Source organism: Oncorhynchus nerka, linkage group LG15, assembly GCF_034236695.1.
Source record: "Oncorhynchus nerka isolate Pitt River linkage group LG15, Oner_Uvic_2.0, whole genome shotgun sequence".
NCBI lineage: Eukaryota > Metazoa > Chordata > Actinopteri > Salmoniformes > Salmonidae > Oncorhynchus > Oncorhynchus nerka.
In genome coordinates, this window is record NC_088410.1 from 11,442,759 (window position 1) to 11,466,758 (window position 24,000).

The 24,000-nt window shown below is 43.1% G+C and overlaps 3 protein-coding genes across 11 annotated transcripts in view; 2 read left to right on the top strand and 1 right to left on the bottom strand.

The window, feature by feature from the left end:
- Nucleotides 1–1,799, top strand: part of LOC135559999 (beta-1,3-N-acetylglucosaminyltransferase lunatic fringe-like) — a 34,729-nt gene extending 32,930 nt beyond the window's left edge. Inside the window, exon 8 of the mRNA XM_065000958.1 lies at nucleotides 1–1,799. This exon is cut by the window's left edge and continues 582 nt beyond it. The gene's annotated coding sequence lies outside the window, so the exon portion shown is untranslated.
- LOC115117214 (zinc finger protein 664-like) overlaps nucleotides 1–24,000 on the top strand; it is a 440,815-nt gene that overhangs the window by 216,246 nt on the left and 200,569 nt on the right. The gene's annotated exons all lie outside the window — the stretch shown is intronic.
- LOC135560009 (protein tweety homolog 3-like) overlaps nucleotides 4,873–24,000 on the bottom strand; it is a 76,249-nt gene continuing 57,121 nt past the window's right edge. The window contains exons 8-14 of the mRNA XM_065000992.1: nucleotides 19,757–19,812; nucleotides 19,490–19,582; nucleotides 19,301–19,393; nucleotides 17,697–17,833; nucleotides 15,215–15,397; nucleotides 12,183–12,258; nucleotides 4,873–9,046 (exon numbers count right to left, since the gene is read on the bottom strand). Of these exons, the coding sequence (XP_064857064.1) occupies nucleotides 8,912–9,046; nucleotides 12,183–12,258; nucleotides 15,215–15,397; nucleotides 17,697–17,833; nucleotides 19,301–19,393; nucleotides 19,490–19,582; nucleotides 19,757–19,812 (773 nt within the window). The 3' untranslated portion in view covers nucleotides 4,873–8,911. The remainder of the gene's footprint in view (nucleotides 9,047–12,182; nucleotides 12,259–15,214; nucleotides 15,398–17,696; nucleotides 17,834–19,300; nucleotides 19,394–19,489; nucleotides 19,583–19,756; nucleotides 19,813–24,000) is intronic.

The following is a 24,000-nucleotide window of genomic DNA, read 5'->3' on the forward strand; positions in this document are numbered from 1 at the left end:
TCCGCTTTGTAGCCTGAGTTCCAGTCTGTTTTTGTGCTGTCATCAACTCCTTGTCACGAACTCAATGTCACGTTTGTCTCGTCCACGACAGCGATGTAGTTGGCATGGTAACACAAACAGATCTGGGACCAGGCTATATTTTGTGAGTAGAAGTTGTCCTTTTTTTCCCCCCCTTGGTTGCTAAGGAGAATGGTTCTACATCCTCTTTGGTGTTCCACATTCCTCTTCCTGCATCTTGGTTGCTAAGGAGAATGGTTCTTTGGTGTTCCACATTCCTCTTCCTGCATCTTGGTTGCTAAGGAGAATGGTTCTACATCCTCTTTGGTGTTCCACATTCCTCTTCCTGCATCTTGGTTGCTAAGGAGAATGGTTCTACATCCTCTTTGGTGTTCCACATTCCTCTTCCTGCATCTTGGTTGCTAAGGAGAATGGTTCTACATCCTCTTTGGTGTTCCACATTCCTCTTCCTGCATCTTGGAGGCTGAAGGAGAATGGTTCTACATCCTCTTTGGTGTTCCACATTCCTCTTCCTGCATCTTGGAGGCTGAAGGATATACAAACTGTGTACTGTTTTTTTTTTTTTTTTTTTTTTTCTTTTCAATTTTCTTTCCAATATTAACGTTTATTGTGGATTAAAAAAAATAATAATAATGTCAACAGACTCCGGATCTCTACCAGACCAGTGAAGTGGTGTGTTTTACTGCTCGTTGTTAAATAGTCGATTGTTTATAACTTTTCAGTATTATCTTGTTATTCCATCAGACAGCTGTCAATCAGACCACAGTAATAATGACTTGGAGTTGGATGGTGACCAAGCACTTTGCTGGGAGTTCTGAAGCACCAGGGACTGTGTACATAAAGCAGGTCTCAGAATCGGGCTGCTGGTCTAGGATCAGGTGCCCTCTCTTATTCATTATAATCTAAAAGGCCAAACTGATCCTAAATCAGCACTCTTACTCTGACATTCTTTATGAATATGGTTCCAGGTTCCCATTGGGAGGGGGGCTAAAAACTTTAAACCCAACATCCTACTATATTGAAGACAGACTATGCATTTTGTTACCATGACGATATATATCTCATGTACATTTGTAAACAGAGGAATGTAGAAGGAGTAGAACGGGCCTCCCTATTCATGTCAATGACGTCATAATGGGCAGACAGGCAGACGTTCTAGGTCTATGTTTAGTAGTGGAATCCTGAGGCATGTTGGGAGGGATCAGAGAGGTGGAAACAGAAATAGAATGACTAGAACAGTCTCGGAACCTTTAACCCTGGTCATTTGACTCGTGGGTCCTCTCACATTGGCCGCCAGTCCACCCATCATGCCGTCATAATGGACCTGTTCTATGGGCCCGGTCCATGGATTGTTTTTGTATGAGCGGAACACGTACATGTTCTCGTGTTCTTAATAAGTGTTCTGATGACCTCTCTCTCTCTGTGAGGTAATTATTGACCCATAATGGGTTTCTGATTGGTTTATGAGAAGTGCTCCTCCTGGACTGGGCCTCTATAGATAAAGACCTGTTCTGTTTTGACCACTGAACATCATCTGCTTCAGTCATGTGTTTTTATGTTATTCTTTTGATCAGGACGGTTTCTGATTGGGATTTTACTGTGTTGTCGTTGTCGTTGTTGTTGTTGTCTTTGTCATTGTTGTTGTTGGATGTATTCTCCAGTATCTGGACTATAGAAAGACAGCAGTATCTCAAGGGATTTGAACGCTGAATATATTGCCTTTTGTCTCACCACAGTGGTTGCTATTCTCTGTTTTTTTAATAAAGCCTAATAATGCCTTATTCCGCCTTATAGTGCCTTATTCAGCCTTATAGTGCCTTATTCAGCCTTATAGTGCCTTATTCAGCCTTATAGTGCCTTATTCAGCCTTACAGTGCCTTATTCATCCTATTAATGCCTTATTCAGCCTTATAGCGCCATATTCAGCCTTACAATGCCTTATTCAGCCTTATAGCGCCATATTCAGCCTTACAATGCCTTATTCAGCCTTATAGCGCCTTATTCAGCCTTACAATGCCTTATTCAGCCTATATAATGCCTTATTCAGCCTTTGCCTTATTCAGCCTTATAATGCCTTATTCAGCCTTACAATGCCTCATTCAGCCTAATAATGCCTTATTCAGCCTATTAATGCCTTATTCAGCCTTATAGCACCTTATTCAGCCTTACAATGCCTTATTCAGCCTTACAATGCCTTATTCAGCCTATTAATGCCTTATTCAGCCTTATAGCACCTTATTCAGCCTAACAATGCCTTATTCAGCCTATTAATGCCTTATTCAGCCTCATAGCACCATATTCAGCCTTATAATGCCTTATCCAGCCTATTAATGCCTTATTCAGCCTTATAGCACCTTATTCAGCCTTACAATGCCTTATTCAGCCTTATAGCACCTTATTCAGCCTAATAATGCCTTATTCAGCCTATTAATGCCTTATTCAGCCTAATAATGCCTTATTCAGCCTTATAGCACCTTATTCAGCCTAATAATGCGAACAGATTCTCACACAGACCGAGACACAACCAGATTCTCTCCCTCCTCTCTCTCCCCCTCTCCATTAGTCCTCATCAGTAGGTCCCTCAGTAGTGACTAAACCATAGTGACTAAACTCCCCACACACAGTATTATCTGTGTAGTTAAATCAAGGCTACATTAAAACATGTATTAAAATCTGTGCAGACACAGCAGAGATAAGAGTCTTACATCAGCAGGTGTGACATGGATCTCCTATCTCTCTCTGGCTCTGCTGCGGACTGGCTGTGTGTGTGTGTGTGTGTGTGTGTGTGTGTGTGTGTGTGTGTGTGTGTGTGTGTGTGTGTGTGTGTGTGTGTGTGTGTGTGTGTGTGTGTGTTGTGTGTTGGGGGGTTGTCTAGGAATGTTTGACCCTTCACCTTTACCCTCTGACCCAGTTTATGAGTCACTGACTACGCACCCAGATAACACATGTCTGTTTCTCTTTCTGTGGCTCCCACCGCCCACAGACCCACAGACCGCCTACCGACCAACCGACCGACCCACCGACCGACCCACCGACCACAGACCCACAGACCGCCTACCGACCCACCGACCCACCGACCGACCAACCGACCCACCGACCGACCCACCGCCCAACAACCCAGTGTTGGTCCCATGTTTCATGAGCTGAAATAAAACATCCCAGAAACATGTTCCATAAGCACAAAGACATGTATTTCTCACAAATTCTGTTTGTTTACATCCCTGTTAGCGAACATTTCTCCTTTGCCAAGATAATCCATCCACCTGACATATGGGACATATCAAGAAACTGATTCAAACAGCATGATGATGACACAGGTGCACCTCGTGCTGTGGACAATAAAAAGGCCAGGTTTGCAAATCATTTTTGCACAAACTGTCAGAAACCGCAGTTCGGTTCGTGGTTGTAACTGACTTCAGTGGGCAAATGCTCAACTTCGATGGCCACTGGCCACTGGCACGCTTCACGGATTCATCCCGGTTTTAATTGTACTGGGCAGATGGCAGACCACATGTATGGCATCGTGTGGGCAAGCAAATTGCTGATGTCAACGTTGTGAAGAGAGTGCCCCCATGGTGGCATCGATGGCAACTTGAATGCACCGAGACATCGTGACGAGATCCTGAGGATCATTGTCCTGCCATTCATCCGCCGCCATCACCTCATGTTTCAGCGTGGTAATAAAAGGCCCCATGTCACAAGGATCTGTACGCAATTCCTGGAAACTGAAAATGTCCCAATTCGTCCATGCCCTGCATACTCACCAGACATGTCACCCGTTGAGCATGTTTGGGATGCTCTGGGTCGACATATATACGACAGAGTGTTCCAGTTCCCGCCAATATCCAGCAACTTCGCACAGCCATTGGAGACGAGTGGGACAACATTCTACAGGCCACAATCAACAGCCTGATCCACTTTAAGAGAAGGTGTGTTGTTCTGCATGAGGTAAATGGTGGTCAGACGCCCATACTTTCTTTTTAAGGTATCTGTGACCAACAGATGCATATCTGTATTCCCAGCCATGTGAAATCCATAGATTAGGTCCTAATGCATTTATTTAAATTGACTGATTTCCTGATATGAACTGTAACTCAGTAACATCTTTTACAAAAAGTTGCGTGTTCCATTTTTATATTTTTGTTCCGTGTAATTTGAACAAATATCACTATGGTAACGAACGTATTTCAGTAAAACTGTAGTGACATTCTCAAGAGAAGACGGGTGCAACGTTAATGTTTTTTAATCCAATTTACAACATTAATCCTGATCATACAAACCCGAGCCTAGATATCCAAAACAACTAACTCATTGCCTGGCTACTGTTTCTATTAGCCTGGCTACTGTTTCTATTAGCCTGGCTACTGTTTCTATTAGGCTGGCTACTGTTTCTATTAGGCTGGCTACTGTTTCTATTAGCCTGGCTACTGTTTCTATTAGGCTGGCTACTGTTTCTATTAGGCTGGCTACTGTTTCTATTAGGCTGGCTACTGTTTCTATTAGCCTGGCTACTGTTTCTATTAGCCTGGCTACTGTTTCTATTTGTCTGGCTACTGTTTCTATTTGTCTGGCTAGTGTTTCTATTAGCCTGGCTACTGTTTCTATTAGCCTGGCTACTGTTTCTATTAGCCTGGCTACTGTTTCTATTTGGCTGGCTACTCCATCTACTTTCAGACAACACTGTGTCTAGACTCAAGAGAAACACTCTTTAATCTGTGACCAACATACAGGAATGTCGCCATCTACTGTCAGTGAGTGTGTCATTACAGAGACAGGGAGAGAAAGGAGAGAGGAGATGTACAGATAGAGGGAGAGAGGAGATGTGTCAAATACAATAACAGACCACTCCAGTCGTTCTGAGTCAAAGTTGTTTTAATTCTGTTTTTAAAACATGGATTCCAGGCTCAATAATGTCACCACCACAGTTGAGAACAGACAGTATTATCATCTTAGTAAACCGTTGTTGTAGCCAGGTACATAAAAACAACCATAAAAAAAAATCTACAGTACGGTTTTATTTAAAATAAAAATGCAATTCAAGACAGTCATTCAGCATTATTATAAAGAAAAACAGAAAACAAATGGTGCTCTTACATAATAATTATTATTATTACCCTACAAAAAGAGCCTGCTATAGTTTGTTTTTTTATGATTCATTTTTTTTAGAAGACAGAAAAATTAAAACGTGTGATATGAAGAGTTGTTAGATTGTTACAAGTTTAAGAAAAGGCCATTGGTTCTTTAGTTTCCAACAGTATATATATATTTATTTTTTTCGGTCCTCCTCCCGTCGTGCAAAACGCCGTAGTATAGGTAGCGTTGTCATGGTGACGTGATAAACAGAACATTAAGAACGAGTGGAATCACGCCAGTTACGATTGTCTCGCTGGTCTTTCATTCACAGTAAATTATATACACACACACACACACTGAGCATGTCAGGGTAGGATGAAGTTGCTTCCTAGACACTGATCTAAGAAAAAAAAATTGTGTTCCGCCTAATGGTTAATATTAGGATAATGGGAGAGTAAATTGATCCTAGATCTGTGGTTAAAGGCAACTTTTACCCGGAGCGAGTTAATCAAGATCGTTTGAACGATTATTCCTATGGACTCTTTCTCCCATTAACTGGAATTCCCTCTAGTTAATACACTACATTTCCCATGATGCAAATGCTAACCAGTGTCAAATTTACAGGAGTGCGGGTGTACTGTAGTTCTATGGTGTGTGTGTGTGTGTGTGTGTGAGACAGTTCACAGGACTATGGCTAGATATAAAGAATACTGTCTGTGTCTGCAATGTGTGTGTCTGCAATGTGTGGGTCTGCAATGAACGTTAGTGTGTGTGTGTTTCTTAGATGAAGATTGGATAATAATAATGACCCTTAATTTGCTGGCAACACAGACCACTGTGCTGTACGTACAGACAGACAGCACACACAGACCACTGTACTGTACGTACAGACAGACAGCACACACAGGAGAGAAGAGAGCAATACCAAGACTACACTGGACGAGCCATCACACACAAGAGTGATGAGAGAGATTACAGCTACACTATTATCATCATACACTTCACGGCACATAGTAGCGAGAGAGAGAACGACTGGAAGACCCATAGAGTTAAATAGAGTACCTAGTAAAGTAAGAGTGAACTTTAGAGTCCTCTATTTTACTCTATGGTTGGCCCCTAGAGATAAACTACTGGCAGCCCCATAGAGTTAGTTAGAGTACCTAGTAAGGTACGAGGGTCTTTAGAGAGTCCTCTGTCTAACTATGGTTGGCCCCTAGAGATAAACGACTGGCAGCCCCATAGAGTTAGTTAGAGTACCTAGTAAGGTACGAGGGTCTTTAGAGAGTCCTCTGTCTAACTATGGTTGGCCCCTAGAGATAAACGACTGGCAGCCCCATAGTGTTAGTTAGAGTACCTAGTAAGGTACGAGGGTCTTTAGAGAGTCCTCTGTCTAACTATGGTCGGCCCCTAGAGATAAACGACTGGCAGCCCCATAGAGTTAGATAGAGTACCTTGTAAAGTATCTTACTCTATGGTTGGCCCCTAACCTAGGTTAAGGAGACCTTTCCTTTCACTTCACCATGTTCCACGAGGCTCTAAGCGTTCCCACAACGCACGTTACGTCGCCGTGTGGGTGTTCTTCTTTTCCGTCTCCCATAGTCACCGCGAAGATCGTTTGTGCTTCCGAGAAGAAGAAGAAGAAAAAAACGTCCTGTTTTGAGAAAGGTTGTGACCTCTAACCTCATCGTGACCTTTAGTCAGGTCGTTAAAGAAGATCCCTGTTTGACGAAATAATAAAAATTGAAGTAAACATTTATTTATTTAAAGAGAAAGTTGGTCACAGCACCCCAATTCTTCATTATCAAGTTACATTTTTTAAAACTAAATTAAAAACACATTTTATTTTAAGAGTTTCTCTGTCTTTCACCGTATGATCCAACATTATCCAGGATTTATTTTCCCTTTCTGAGAATTAAGGAACTAAAAAAAGGAATGATGGGATAAAGAGAGTTCAGCATCCCTCATTATTCAGTTATTTTGGCACAGGTGAGCTCTCCCATGTCCTTCAGTTTAGGAGAGGTCACATCCCTCATTATACAGAGTTATGAACCCACAGGTGAGCTCTCCCATGTCCTTCAGTTTAGGAGAGGTCACATCCCTCATTATACAGAGTTATGAACCCACAGGTGAGCTCTCCCATGTCCTTCAGTTTAGGAGAGGTCACATCCCTCATTATACAGAGTTATGAACCCACAGGTGAGCTCTCCCATGTCCTTCAGTTTAGGAGAGGTCACATCCCTCATTATACAGAGTTATGAACCCACAGGTGAGCTCTCCCATGTCCTTCAGTTTAGGAGAGTTCACATCCCTCATTATACAGAGTTGTTAACCCACAGGTGAGCTCTCCCATGTCCTTCAGTTTAGGAGAGTTCACATCCCTCATTATACAGAGTTGTTAACCCACAGGTGAGCTCTCCCATATCCTTTCGTCTTTTCATTGCGTTCCCAAACTAACTCTGGGACTCAAACTCTTTCTCTGGGAATCTGGAATCGGAATCTGATTTCAGAACGTTTGGAATTCCACCATGTTCCGTTCGGTCCTGGACTCTTATTTACATGTGCGTTAGACGCACGCAAACACACACAGAACACATGAACACACTCAAGAGAGAGCTCACGATTCAAGTTGTAGTCATACATGTAGTTAGTTAACGTGGCTCTTAACACAGGCTAAATGCTAACACGTCACTGCTGTACAGTCGTGGCTAAATCTATCTACAGAGAGTGGTTACTCCACAACATGGCTTTCTAATTCAGCTTCAGGCCACATGGTCCGTCTGCACAACAGCCCTTTGCAGTGAAGTTTAAAACACCAGATGTTACAGGAATGTTGGAGCGTTTTGCAGAATGCAGGGGCCGTTTTGCAGAGTGCAGGGGCCGTTTTGCAGTCAGATTCTGTGTCCTAGTGGCTTGGTAGATTAGATGGCAGGAGGGTTGTTTACAGAGGCAGGTAGAGTAGAGAGAGGTACACACACGTACAGGTGTGTGTGTGTGTGTGTGTGTGTGGCCTAGAATGAGATACAGCCTCAGTCCTTGGAAACACACACTCTAAATACCACCATGTTTCAGTTGAGTCTTCCTCCAGAATGTAACTCATACTATTTCACTATTTACAGTTCTATACAGGATGTTTGTGTGTGTGGCTCATACCGGCAGTGACCACCAGAGGGCAGTATACTTAATAAACATGCTCATACCGGCAGTCACCACCAGAGGGCAGTATACTTAATAAACAGGCTCATACCGGCAGTCACCACCAGAAGGCAGTATACTTAATAAACAGGCTCATACCGGCAGTCACCACCAGAGGGCAGTATACTTGGTAAAGAGGTGGAGGATCCAGCTTGAGATGGTGTAGAGCTGAGTGGGACTGTGGGACGGTTGTAGGGGAGATGGAGCTGAGGTGGTGGTGGGGGGAGATCTACAAGGTTCATGGTGATCTTCTGGAGTCTGTAGGTAGGTTGGTGTTGGTTGGCTGATTGGTTGAGGTTCTGTTCTGGTGAGCTGGGCAGGGTGGTCCGTTGGTTGGCTCTGGTTTTCAACCCACTGTGGTCTGTTCAGGTGAATCTGAGAAGTATTATTTTAGTGGTTCCTATGGGCTGAGGAGGTGGTTATGATCCTTAGTGGTTCTGGTTCTATACGTGGACTACTGTGTCAACAGGTTCTAAGGAGTTGGTGGTTCTAGTGGGTTGTGGTTCTTTAGTGGAATGAAAAATTGGTGCTGGTTTGTTCCTGCTCTTTTGTGGTTGATGAGTTCAGTCTAGAAGATTCTGGTAGGTTATAATAGGTTCTAGGAGGTTTTGGTAGGTTCTGGAAGGTTCTAGTGGACAGATGACTGTGGTCTGACGAGGGGATGTGGTCGGCTGGCTGGGTCCAACTGGTCATTGGGGACTGACCGTCGGTTCTGGTCCGGTCCACTGGTGGCCAGATACTTGGCCCTCATACTCGAGGTGTACTGGAGAGAAAGAGAGAGAGAGCGGTAGGGGAGAAAGACAGAGGGGGAAGAGAGAGAGGGAGGGGAAGAGAGAGAGGGAGGGGAAGAGAGAGAGATGGAGGGGAAGAGAGATAGGGAGGGGAAGAGAGGAGGGGAAGAGAGAGAGAGGGGGAAGAGAGAGAGAGGGGGGAGAAGAGAGAGAGAGGGAGAGAGAGAGAGAGGGGGGAGAGAGAGGGGGGAAGAGGGAGTGGAAGAGAGAGAGAGGGAGGGGAAGAGGGAGTGGAAGAGAGAGAGGGAGGGGAAGAGAGGGAGAGTGGTAGGGGAGAAAGACAGACAGAGGGGGAAGAGAGAGAGGGAGGGGAAGAGAGAGAGGGGAGGGGAAGAGAGAGAGGGGGGAAGGGGAAGAGAGAGATGGGGGAAGAGGGGAGGGGGGAAGAGGGGGAGGGGGGAGGGGGAGGGGAAGGGGGAGGGGGAAGAGAGAGGGGGGAGAGAGAGAGAGAGAGTGGTAGGGAGAGAGAGAGAGAGAGAGAGAGAGACAGAGGGAAGAGAGAGGTAGAGAGAGAAAAAGAAAGAAAAGAAAATAACAAAAAAGAAATGTTGTGTAGCCATCAACACTGCCCAAATCTGAAGAGTATGTATACTAGTGTACTTCAAAAGAGGAAGGGAGTAGGGAAGGGTATGTATACTAGTGTACTTCAAAAGAGGAAGGGAGTAGGGAAGGGTATGTATACTAGTGTACTTCAAAAGGGGGAGGGAGTAGGGAAGAGTATGTATACTAGTGTACTTCAAAAGAGGAAGGGAGTAGGGAAGGGTATGTATGTATACTAGTGTACTTCAAAAGGGGAAGTGAGTAGGGAAGAGTATGTATACTAGTGTACTTCAAAAGGGGGAGTGAGTAGGGAAGAGTATGTATACTAGTGTACTTCAAAAGGGGGAGGGAGTAGGGAAGAGTATGTATACTAGTGTACTTCAAAAGGGGGAGGGAGTAGGGAAGGGAATGTATACTAGTGTACTTCAAAAGGGGGAGGGAGTAGGGAAGGGTATGTAGAGATATGCTGCTTACAAGTGTCCAGAGACAGAGAGAGACAGAGAGTAGAGGACAGGGGGTTGGTAGAGTGAAACACCATGGTAAACAAGCAACACACACCAACACACACACACTTCACTAGTCATTTGGACAGCCTGAGGTAGTGGATTAAAAACAACAATTATCACGACAGAGATTGATTAGGATTAGGATTATAGTCCTGCAGGGTTTTTGACAGGCGTTAGCACTCAACTCTAGATTATTATTATTAGACAGGAAATAGTATCAAATATTGAATTGATCAATTGTATTAGTGCTCTAATTCTGATGTAGAAGGTTAGGTTAGCCTGATATTAGTCAGTGGTCTTAGTGAGGGAGTACTGTAGCGCTGGGTTTCCCAGTTTCCCCATCTCTAATGTGGAAACTAGTGCTTGGTGAGCCATGAGGCACAAAATGGCCGCCGTGCATCACCAAACCGAGGTGGTGTCTACTGCTAGAGGGTGGTGGTGGATGACATGACGTCATAGAGTTGGATAGAGGGCACATATTTGCTTCTAAACCAGCCCTTTGTGTGACCTCTATCCACCTCTATGGGTGGTTTTCAGCAGTTGGCCCTGTGAATCAGGGATGTAATTCATTCCTCCGATTCTGTTTGTCGAAATTCTTCTGAAACAGAAGCAAACGGAACGAAACTGGGAGGGGACCTACCTGAATTTGTCCCGATAGAAACTCACATTTTTTTGCTGCTTTGCTTCCGTTAGGTTCATAAAATGGTAAACGGTTTTCCATAATGAACACACCCCAGGTGAAGAACTAGTAGTGATGTTTAGTGATGACAGGGGGACAGGGGGACACATACATAGGTCACATGCATCTAGAGGACGTGTACACACAGACACACTATGGGGACAGGACTAAAGGAGCGTCGGCTGTGGTTTACTAGGGGGGGGCACGAATTAAGGATGGACATGGACAGGAAGTCACTCCGGGTGACTTCAAGGTAAAACGCCTTCGGAAACCACCAGCTTTAACCAATGGCTGTACTGGAAAGACAGTTTCGCCCGTCCACAGACTCAAGAGATACAACGTAAAAATAAAAAGAAGGGAAAACCCAGCATCAGACACCAAGAGTCTCAAAAGAAAGAGCACATGTCAACACCCATTTGTTTTCCTATGAAGAGGTATGAAGATATAAGAGAGAGCTCTTCAAGGGTTAACTGGGCCAAACCCAGCCTCTGTACTTCCTGATTGAGACCTGAGGATGCAGTGATGAAATCTGGTTCAAGGAGAGGTACAAGAGGTCAAGTCTCGTACCACCAAATGGTTAGCACCACTGGCCCAGTCTCGTACCACCAAATGGTTGGCACCACTGGCCCAGTCTTGTACCACCAAATGGTTAGCACCACTGGCCCAGTCTTGTACCACCAAATGGTTAGCACCACTGGCCCAGTCTTGTACCACCAAATGGTTAGCACCACTGGCCCAGTCTCGTACCACCAAATGGTTAGCACCACTGGCCCAGTCTCGTACCACCAAATGGTTAGCACCACTGGCCCAGTTTTGTACCACCAAATGGTTACCACCACTGGCCCAGTCTTGTACCACCAAATGGTTAGCACCACAGGCCCAGTTGGATGGAATGAATAGCCCTTAGCTTGAAACTTCACCTCTGTTTTCTCCTCTTACAGAGATCTTGTGGGAACAGGCTTCAAATAATTACCCACGTCCCAAATGGCGCCCTATTCCCTATATAATGCACTGCTTTTGACTAGGGCCCTATGGCACCCTATTCCCTATATAGTGCACTGCTTTTGACTAGAGCTCTATGGCACCCTATTCCCTATATAGTGCACTGCTTTTGACTAGGGCCCATAGGGAATAGGGTTCCATTTGACATGCAAAATAGACTAACCAGAGTTTACATCAGAATTAGAGACTGACAAAATGTCTTGTTTTTCACCTGTGATCTGTCAGACTAAACACCTGTTTTGAATACAATCTATTACATTTAAAAAGCCAGGCTGCCAAAATGACCTTTGCGATGGTATTTCGACCCTCGAAGGTAAAACACCTGCAGGGTTCGGAGGGGGCATACTGTAGTAGAGTGTGTACTAGAAAGTGTGCACTTACAGAGGGTGGAGGGGATTCCCTGCCAATCAGAGGCGTGTTCTCACACCTGGGGGTCTGAAAGTTTGCGTTCTGGGTCCTGCGTCACAAACGAGAGGTTACTGAGGTCACTTCCTGGTTACTGAGGTCACTTCCTGGTTACTGAGGTCACTTCCTGGTTATTGTTGTCACTTCCTGGTTTCTGTTGTCACTTCCTACACTACAGTCCTCCCTACAACAACTAGATTGCGTCCCAATGATCTCTCCATTCTCCCGAAGTGTGCACTTGTTCACTTCCCTTCATGTATATGACTGGAATACGGAAACTCCATCTACTATTCTAGTATCCATGCCAACATCAATCAAATGCTTTTTACAATGGTGGGGAGTGGTGAATGGGTGCACACTTCAAGAGGAAGGAGAGATCGTTGGGACTTAGCCTCAGACCCTCAGTATGTGGTCGGCGTCCACAACAACAGCACCCTGTCTGCTATATTATTGTCCTAGCGCTAGATGCTTAAAGGGTTGGGCCGGTAACCAAAAGGTTGATGTGCTCTTGAGCAAAGCACTGAACCCTAATTTGCTCCTGGGGTGCCGTACTACTCTGGCCGACCATGTAAAACAACACATTTCCCTGGACCTATCCGGTGCACGTGATAATCTTTATTTTATTTTATACATATTGTTTTGTATGTAGTTGTATCAGTGGTATACTTAATGGAATAAATGAATGCATAACTTAAACTTACGTTGACTAGTTGAAAGGTATGCAGGCCTGTTACTTGACTAGTTGAAAAGGTATGCAGGCCTGTTACTTGACTAGTTGAAAAGGTATGCAGGCCTATTACTTGACTAGTTGAAAATGTATGCAGGCCTATTACTTGACTAGTTGAAAGGTATGCAGGCCTATTACGTTGACTAGTTGAAAGGTATGCAGGCCTGTTACTTGACTAGTTAAAAGGTATGCAGGCCTATTACTTGACTAGTTAAAAGGTATGCAGGCCTATTGACTAGTTAAAAGGTATGCAGGCCTATTACGTTGACTAGTTGAAAGGTGTGCAGGCCTATTACGTTGACTAGTTGAAAGGTATGCAGGCATATTACGTTGACTAGTTGAAAAGCTATGCAGACATGTTACTTGACTAGTTAAAAGGTATGCAGGCCTGTTACTTGACTAGTTGAAAGGTATGCAGGCCTGTTACTTGACTAGTTAAAAGGTATGCAGGCCTATTACTTGACTAGTTAAAAGGTATGCATGCCTATTACTTGACTAGTTAAAAGGTATGCAGGCCTATTACTTGACTAGTTAAAAGGTATGCAGGCCTATTACTTGACTAGTTAAAAGGTATGCAGGCCTATTACGTTGACTAGTTGAAAGGTATGCAGGCCTATTACATTGACTAGTTAAAAGGTATGCAGGCCTGTTACTTGACTAGTTAAAAGGTATGCAGGCCTATTACGTTGACTAGTTAAAAGGTATGCAGGCCTATTACTTGACTAGTTAAAAGGTATGCAGGCCTATTACTTGACTAGTTAAAAGGTATGCAGGCCTATTACGTTGACTAGTTGAAAGGTATGCAGGCCTATTACGTTGACTAGTTGAAAGGTATGCAGTCCTATTACGTTGACTAGTTGAAAGGTATGCAGGCATATTACGTTGACTAGTTAAAAGGTATGCAGGCCTGTTACTTGACTAGTTAAAAGGTATGCAGGCCTATTACGTTGACTAGTTGAAAAGCTATGCAGGCCTATTACGTTGACTAGTTGAAAAGCTATGCAGGCCTATTACGTTGACTAGTTGAAAAGCTATGCAGGCCTATTATGTTGACTAGTTGAAAAGCTACGCAGGCCTATTATGTTGACTAGTTAAAAGGTATGCAGGCCTATTACGTTGACTAGTTAAAAGGTATGCAGGCCTATTATGTTGACTAGTTGAAAAGCTATGCAGGCCTATTACGTTGACTAGTTGAAAAGCTATGCAGGCCTATTACGTTGACTAGTTGAAAAGCTATGCAGGCCTATTACATTAACTGAAGTGCGTTATTGAAGTGGACGAGGAGGAGAAACATGTACTGCAGTCATCATGTGTGTAGATGAAGGGTGTAAAACCTTGTAAGGCCACAGCGATCAACCATGCAGATTGATATGTGTTTCACCTTATGGAAACACTACTGGGTATCATCATGCTGACCATGATCTGTAACATGGTCCTTAACAGTGACACGAAGACATAGGGACTCTTTACTGAATAAAACAAACTTAGGCTACTTTATATACGTTTGTGAGTGTATCTGTCTTCAATGTGGCAGCCTGGTGGTTAAATATTACAATAGTATCAACGTTTGTCCGAGTCCATGCAGGCTCATATAATCAGTGACGGGACTAGATAGCATGTGCTAGCTAGTGACTGGCAGGCAATGGGTTCCCGCTAGCGGCTAGCAGGCTAACTCACACCCTTTAGCTGTAGCTTTACGGTAGGCCGATAGCAGTCAATGGCAATTGCGTGGCTAATTGGTAGCAGGCAATAGCTAACTTGAATGGCAGGCAGGCAATGTGTAAAAGCTAACTCCGATATGGCTAGCAGGCTTACTCACATGTAGCCTAATGTATATCACTGAGCAGGCAGTGTAGCTTCATTTGGGTAACTGATAGCTAACTGATAGCAGGCAGTGTTAAGTTTATGCTAGCAGGCTAACTCACTCGCTAGCTAGCGATAATGTTTGGCAGGCAATGGCGATCGCATGTCTAACTTGAGCTTGTATAGCAGGCAGTGTGTCGATTCTGATAGCGGTGCTAACTGACATGTGGCTAGCAGGCTAACTCAATCACTAGCTACAATAATGTATGGCAGGCAATGGCGATCATGTGGCTAACTTGAGCTTGTATAGCAGGCAGTGTGTCGATTCTGCTAGCGGTGCTAACTGACATGTGGCTAGCAGGCTAACTCACACGCTAGCTACAATAATGTATGGCAGGCAATGGAGATCGCGTGGCTAGCTTGTGTAGCAGGCAGTGTTTTGTTTCAGCTAGCGGCTACCGGTGGGGTGCTAACTCACATGTACTCAGTGACAGGGGCATTGCTGACAGTGTGGGCCGTAGCAGGGATGCTAGCTTCGCTGCCGTAGCTGCTACCACAGCTGTAGAGGCTGGGCATGTGCACGCGGTACAGGTTATCATGAGGACCCGCCCCCCGATTGCCTTGGGCAGCAGACTCGTCTTCTCCGTCCTCATCATCCGTCCTTCATTGGCCAGGGCCAAGGGGAGGGGCCCGGGCCAAGGGGAGGGGCCGGGCGAGGGGAGGGGCCGGGTGAGGGGAAGGAGGGGTGAGGGGAGACAGACAGTGAGAGTGAGAACAGAGGAGAGAGGAGCTGATAGAGGGTCAACTCAGACTCATAGGACCCTTGAAGGAGGATAATACACCCCTCAACCCACAGATCTAGGATCAGCTTCCCCTCCCACAAACCTGACCTTTTACCATTAAATGAGGAATATTAAAAACTGACCCAAGATCAGGGACTAGGGGCCAAGTCCACACTAAACCACCTAATTCCCTTGTATTGGTATTGGTGCAACGAAGAGATGCCAGGCAAGAATAACCCCAAAACACCCCCACCACCCCCCAGGCACCACCCCACCACAAAGCACAGGTGCACACGAAGTTCACAGAACACTGTCTAGGGGTCAAAGATCAGAAGTCAGGAGTCAGATTTGTTCGGTTTCAGCCAATTGTAGAAGGAACCAGATCATGCAGTTTTCAGCATCATCCTCACCGTCATCAGTAGCAGCTTTGTCTCAGCAGCGGAGGGATACAGGACAGGAGAGAAGCTTAGAGCTTATTTACAAAGGAATCATCGGAATCGATTCCCCTGAACGGCAGGCAATGACTGACTCCCCATAATGAGCAATCATATCAAGCCATTTGATTCATTCATATCAAGCCATTTGATTCATTCCTTTTCAAGCCATTTGATTCATTCCTTTTCAAGCCATTTGATTCATTCATATCAAGCCATTTGATTCATTCGTTTTCAAGCCATTTGATTCATTCATTTCAAGCCATTTGATTCATTCGTTTTCAAGCCATTTGATTCATTCATTTCAAGCCATTTGATTCATTCATTTCAAGCCATTTGATTCATTCATTTCAAGCCATTTGATTAATTTGTTTCTAGCCATTTGATTCATTCATTTCAATCACACTTCAGGAGGAAGTGGGGCGGCAGGTAGCCTAGTGGTTAGAGCGTTGGGCCAGTAAAGCGAAAGGTTGCTGGATCGAATCCCCGAGCTGACGAGGTAAAAATCTGTCGTTCTGCCCCTGAACAAGGCACCGTTCCTAGACCATCGTTGTAAATAAGAATTTGTTCTTAACTGACTTGCCTAGTTAAATAAAGGATTCATTCATTTCAAGCCATTTGATTCATTCATTTCAGGTTATTTGATTCATGCATCTGAAATCTTGAGTGCACCATAAAAATTTAAATTCATACAAAATGTCACAAAAACTAAAATCAGGTCAAAATGGCCGCTGCTGATGAACCATTTTCTGCTGTGACATACAATGATCAATAAAAAATTAAAAAACAATAGTCAGCGAAAAATAATGAAACAATCAAGGACGTGTTCTTATTGGGAAGGTAGTGGAGTGCAGGTCAACTACACAGGGTATAAAACATGTTTGTAGAACTTTAGATCGGGCAGTGAAGAGGAAAGCACTGGTTCGCCGAGAGGCTTCAACTGTTATCTCTTCACACCACCAGGGGGCAGCAGTGCTATTTCACAATAGGTTCTAATGCTGCCCAAAACTCATCCACACACACAGAGCCCAAACGCAGGACTGTTCTTACACAAAGCACTCTGCCAAGGCCTCTCTTCTCGATGATAGAAACACAGGAGGAGGTCGACGAGGGACACACAGAATCTCTGTCGCTACAGAGATGTCAATTGAGAAGTCCAATGTATTTAGTACAAAATATATTATGCCATGGGCCAAAACCGTCAATGACCCTTTAATCTATATATGATATGATCCGTGTCCCCATCAACTGTTACTGAGGATTCCATCGTCCCATTCCGAGTCACAGGTTTTTACAAATCAGAACATTGGTAGGAGAAAGGAGGACGAGGAAGAGGAGAAGAAACAGAAGGAGGGATGAGGGGGGACAGAAAATAATGGTGTTGACCCAATTAGAAGATGTGAAATAAAACAGAGACGGGCACACAGACAGACAGACAGACAGACAGACAGATGCACTATACTAAACATGAATGCTGTGTACAGTAGTAGTAGTAGCAGCAGTAGTATTAGGAGTAGTAGTAGTAGCAACAGTAGTATTAGTAGCAGTAGTAGTAAGATCTGATCAATGTCTTAGTAGGGAAGAGGCCAGATGTGTGTGTTAAGGTGTTGTATGTGTTCAGGTGTTTGTGTTGTGTGTTCCAGGTGTTTGTGTTGTGTGTGTTCAGGTGTTTGTGTTGTGTGTGTTCAGGTGTTTGTGTTGTGTGTGTTCAGGTGTTTGTGTTGTGTGTGTTCAGGTGTGTTACCTCTTGCTCTGCCAGGTGTGTGGCACACTGCAGACAATGGAGGAGAACATGAGAGCTGTGACGAAGGAGAACAGCACCAGGTAGATCAGCCCCTCCACTCCATCATAACACAACCCTGTTAGAGCCTGGACATAGTCCTGGAACACAACAATATAACACCACCCTGTTAGAGCCTGGACAGAGTCCTGGAACAGAACAATATAACACCACCCTGTTAGAGCCTGGACAGAGTCCTGGAACACAATATAACACCACCCTGTTAGAGCCTGGACATAGTCCTGGAACACAACAATATAACACCACCCTGTTAGAGCCTGGACATAGTCCTGGAACACAACAATATAACACCACCCTGTTAGAGCCTGGACATAGTCCTGGAACACAACAATATAACACCACCCCAGAGAAGATAAGAGGATAAGAGAAGAGAAGAAGAGAGGAGAAGAGATGAAGAGAGGATAAGAGAAGAGAGGAGAGGATAAGAGAAGAGAAGAAGAGAGGAGAAGAGAAGAGAGGAGAGGATAAGAGAAGAGAGGAGAGGATAAGAGAAGCATAGAGGAGAGGAGAAGAAGAGAGAAGAGAAGCATAGAGGAGAGGATAAGAGAAGCATAGAGGAGAGGATAAGAGAAGCATAGAGGAGAGGATAAGAGAAGCATAGAGGAGAGGATAAGAGAAGAGAGGAGAGGATAAGAGAAGAGAGGAGAGGATAAGAGAAGAGAGGAGAGGATAAGAGAAGCATAGAGGAGAGGATAAGATAAGCATAGAGGAGAGGAGAAGAGAACAGAGGAGAGGAGAAGAGAAGCATAGAGGAGAGGATAAGAGAAGCATAGAGGAGAGGATAAGAGAAGCATAGAGGAGAGGAGAAGAGAACAGAGGAGAGGATAAGAGAACAGAGGAGAGGAGAAGAGAAGCATAGAGGAGAGGAGAAGAAGAGAGAAGAGAAGCAGAGAGGATAAGAGAAGAGAGGAGAGGATAAGAGAAGAGAGGAGAGGATAAGAGAAGAGAAGAGGAGAAGAGATGAAGAGAGGAGAGAGAAGCGGGAGTGAGTCATATTGTCATATTGAGGGTTGTTGTCAGTTGTTTGATTTGAGGAAAGAGACAGCCTGGTGGTTTGAGATCTCCCTGGTAACAACTCTTACTCATCACAACAGTCACGACAACACCGTTTGAAAACGGTTGAATCAAGGTGTAAAGGAGGTGGGATTTAACAAGTTTTCTCTTTCTGGACTTCAAGAAGAGGAAAATCACTGTCATTATCATGAAGGGTGAGAGGAGAGAGAGAGGGGAGAAAAATAGACAGAGACAGAGAGAGAGAGAGAGAGAGAGACATAGAGACACAGAGACACAGAGACAGAGAGACAGACAGACAGAGAGACAGACAGACAGAGAGAGAGAGAGACAGCGAGAGAGAGAGACAGCGAGAGAGAGAGACAGCGAGAGCGAGAGAGACAGATCGAGACAGAGACATGGAGAGTAGCTACCCCACCTATAAATAATGAACAGTTGAACAGGGGGAGGGACCAAGATTGTTTTATTTATTTGAAGGAGAGGAGATCATCCCCTCACACACACACACACACACACACACACACGCTGTATCTCACCATGTGCAGGCTGCGACAGTCGACCAGAGCGGTGAGTTGATGAAGGCCAACCTCCGTAGAGTTCAACACAGTCTGAATCTGTTCCAGAGTCCCCTAGAGAACCACAGCAGAGGTTACACTCACAGACACACACACACACAAAAACAAACACACGTGAACATCAGCACACACACTCACACACACCCCTACCTTGGTGTTGGGGTAATCCCGTATAGCTGACTGTAGGAGTTCTGCCACGTCATCTTGCATCTCAACCAGGGCTTTGTGACTGCCAGACAGCTTCTGCAACACACACACACACACACACACAGACACACACACACACACACACACACACACACACACACACACACACACACACACACACACACACACACACACACACACAGGACTTCAGTGAAGGGCAGGACTTCATTCTTCCTGATTAGAATGTGTGTGGAGGAGGTGGAGTCATACATGCTGGAAAGGATTTGATTGGCCACTGCTGCACCTCAGGTAATACTGCAGGATATCTGGAGAGAAACAGACACATATTGACGTCAATAATGTATTTATTTAGCCCCTTTACTGAATCAGGTAGATCAATTCAAATGGAAGAAGTTCTATTTACAACAAGAAGACATAGTGTATACTATGAAGATGATAGAGTATGGTAATGAGGAGACACAGACAGAGAAGAAGACATAGTGTATACTATGAAGATGATAGAGTATGGTAATGAGGAGACACAGACAGAGAAGAAGACATAGTGTATACTATGAAGATGATAGAGTATGGTAATGAGGAGACACAGACAGAGAAGAAGACATAGTGTATACTATGAAGATGATAGAGTATGGTAATGAGGAGACACAGACAGAGAAGAAGACATAGTGTATACTATGAAGATGATAGAGTATGTGAGTAATGAGGAGAAACACAGTAAATATATACAAACAACTAAACAATGAGAGAGAGAGACAGACAGACAGACAGACAGACAGACAGAGCGAGGATCATTCACTGTAGGTCATCAAACCCTGCATCAGTAAATGATTAAAACTAGGACTGATAAGGAACAAACCAACATGACCTGTAACAGGCCGCTGAGCCTCAACAACAAGACTATCAACCCCAATGTAAACACACCCACCAGGGCTTCTGTTAGACGGTAATAACCGGCTTTTGGCTGATATTTGTTTTTTGAAAAGTGATAAATAAAATTGCCGCTGGAGAAGAAGAATAAACCCTGTTAAATAAATACTGTTAATAAACCCTGTTAAATAAATACTGTTAATAAACCCTGTTAAATAAATACTGTTAATAAACCCTGTTAAATAAATACTGTTAATAAACCCTGTTAAATAAATACTGTTAATAAACTGTTAATAAACTGTTAATAAACCCTGTTAAATAAATACTGTTAATAAACCCTGTTAAATAAATACTGTTAATAAACCCCGTTAAATAAATACTGTTAATAAACCCTGTTAAATAAATACTGTTAATAAACCCTGTTAAATAAATACTGTTAATAAACCCTGTTAAATAAATACTGTTAATAAACCCTGTTAAATAAATACTGTTAATAAACCCTGTTAAATAAATACTGTTAATAAACCCTGTTAAATAAATACTGTTAATAAACCCTGTTAAATAAATACTGTTAATAAACCCTGTTAAATAAATACTGTTAATAAACCCCGTTAAATAAATACTGTTAATAAACCCTGTTAAATAAATAAATACTGTTAATAAACCCTGTTAAATAAATAAATACTGTTAATAAACCTGTTAGAGCTACTAGTTCCCCTTTGGGAACTCCCCCACCACCCCTGAGCTGTAATGTGGCGCAGGGAACGCAAGAAATAATCCTAAAAATATTTAACCTCCACAGAATCGCAAGAAAAATGGCTCAAATGAAAGATAAAGAAGTTATTTATCTACCCAGCAAGTCAGATTTCTAAAATGTTTTACGGCGAAAACATAGCACATATTTATGTCCAACCACCACTGCATACATACCTCATTAGCATAGCCAAGTAGGAAAAAATATGCAATCAACAAACGCAAGATTAACCTGTTAAGACTCTAGGGGCAGTATTTCATTTTTGGATAAAAAGACGTGCCCGTTTTAAGCTCAATATTTTGTCACGAAAAGATGCTCGAATATGCTTGGAATTGATAGTTTTGGAAAGAAGACAGTCTTACGTTTCCAGAAATGCAAAGATTTTCACTGTGAGTCCCTTAGAACAAATGCTTCGGGCAAAACCAAGATGTATGACCGACCAGGAAATGCACAGGATTTCTGAGGCTACGTTTTCCATGATCGCCTTATATGGCTGTGAATGCGACAGGAATGAACGGACTCTTTCTCTTGTTTCCCCAAGGTCTTTGCAGCATTGTGACGTATTTGTTGGGATATCATTGGAAGATTGACCATAAGGGACTACATTTACCAGGTGTCCCGCTTGGTGTCTGCGTGGCAATCGGTGCGCAAAAGTCAGGTCCCGGTATTTTTCCATTCAAATCTCAGAACAAACCAGGCTACAAGGACGGTGCTTTCAATGGAGAGAAATATGACAAACCACCTTCAGGATTGATTCAAACAACGTTTTCCATGTTTCAGTCGATATTATGGAGTTAATTCGGAAAAAAGTTCGACATGTAGGTGACTGAATTTTCGGTTAGTTTCGGTAGCCATATGCATAGTAACAAAAGGGAACGATGTGTCCTACACAAGAATCTTTCAGGAAAAACTGGACATCTGCTATGTAACTGAGAGTCTCCTCATTGAAACATCTGAAGTTCTTCAAAGGTAAATTATTTTATTTGATTCCTTGGCTGGTTTTTGTGAATATGTTGCGTGCTAAATGCTAACGCTAATGCTAAGCTAGCTATCACCACTCTTACACAAATTAGTGATTTTCTCTGGTTCTAAAGCATATTTTGAAAATCTGAGACGACAGGATTGTTAAGAAAAGGATAAGCTTGAGAACAGGCATATTTATTTCATTTCATTTGCGATTTTTAGAAATCGCTAACGTTGCGTTATGCTAATGAGCTTGAGGCTGTAGTTACGCTACCGCATACGGGTTTGGTCGGACTATGAGGTTAAAAGAAAAATCATTTCACTAACCTTTTGAAATCTTCATCAGATGACAGTAATATAACATGTTACACAGTACATTCATTTTTTTTTCAATAATCTGCAATATATATCCATAAATCTGTTTACAATTATGCATCGTTCAAAAAATGCTACTGCAATGTCAGGAGAAATAAAATAGCTCCGGCAGATAACGTCAGCTAACAAGGAATACACATCATAAACTTTGACTAAATATGCATGTTTTACATATGTATGGCAAGATAAACTTCTTCTAAATGCAATCGCTATGTTACAATTATTTTTAACGTTCCATTTTGCGTTCACTAGGCTATAATAGGGAGGCGGCGCTCCCATTTAGCATACTGACTCCTCTATCTTGGAGTCGACAGAAACCCAAAATGAAGACATAAATATTCCCTTACCGTGGCTGTTCTTCCATCAGAAGACCTGGAAGGGTTAATACTCACCAAGTTAGCGTTCAGTTTTCAAGTCTGTGTCTTTCAGTTCTCAAACTAGCCACTTTTCGGTCGAAATGTATGCAAATTTCAAGTGGATGCGCACCAAAACGTCGAAAGTATACATTATATTTCGAGTAAACTTGTCAAACTATGTTTATAATTAAGCCTTAACATGTTATAAAGGTCTACAGCAATCGTGAGGGCGAACAGACACACACACGTTGTTCAATCCATCCTGAGGGAAAGAGAGAGAAATATCCCAGCGCGCATTGGGGAAACTTTTTTTTTGCGTCACCGGGACGTTTGGGCACGCTGAACGTCTCGTGAGCACGCGATTCTCACAGTTACACGCCTCATCGAAAGCAGGCTTCACGCTGAAGACGTGGAAACTGTTTCCATGGTTATAACTGCTTGGGAAGTGTGTATACGATGACGTTGAAGTGGTGGCAACTTTTTTCATTACAAGAGAGACTTTGGGAGAATGCATGCCCTGAGACTTCTGCTTTACATAGAGACAAAATTTAAACGGTTTTAGAAGCTTTAGAGTGTTTCCTATTCGATAATAATTTTTATATGCATATATTAGCAACTTTTGACAAAAATGTATCATGTTTTATATGGGTACCGAATTCCTCCAGAAGGGGCAGTATTCAGGGGTAGCCTTAACAGGTAATAAACCCTGTTAAATAAATAAATACTGTTAATAAACCCTGTTAAATAAATAAATACTGTTAATAAACCCGGTTTAATAAATAAATACTGTTAATAAACCCTGTTAAATAAATAAATACTGTTAATAAACCCTGTTAAATAAATACTGTTAATAAACCCTGTTAAATACTGTCTTTTCAACCTTCATGGATGGAAAGACATTTGACAGGTTTATTGGTCTACAGGTTAATAATCTAGTGGAGGTTTATTGGTCTACAGGTTAATCTAGTGGAGTTTATTGGTCTACAGGTTAATCTAGTGGAGGTTTATTGGTCTACAGGTTAATCTAGTGGAGGTTTATTGGTCTACAGGTTTAATCTAGTGGAGGTTTATTGGTCTACAGGTTAATAATCTAGTGGAGGTTTATTGGTCTACAGGTTAATCTAGTGGAGGTTTATTGGTCTACAGGTTAATCTAGTGGAGGTTTATTGGTCTACAGG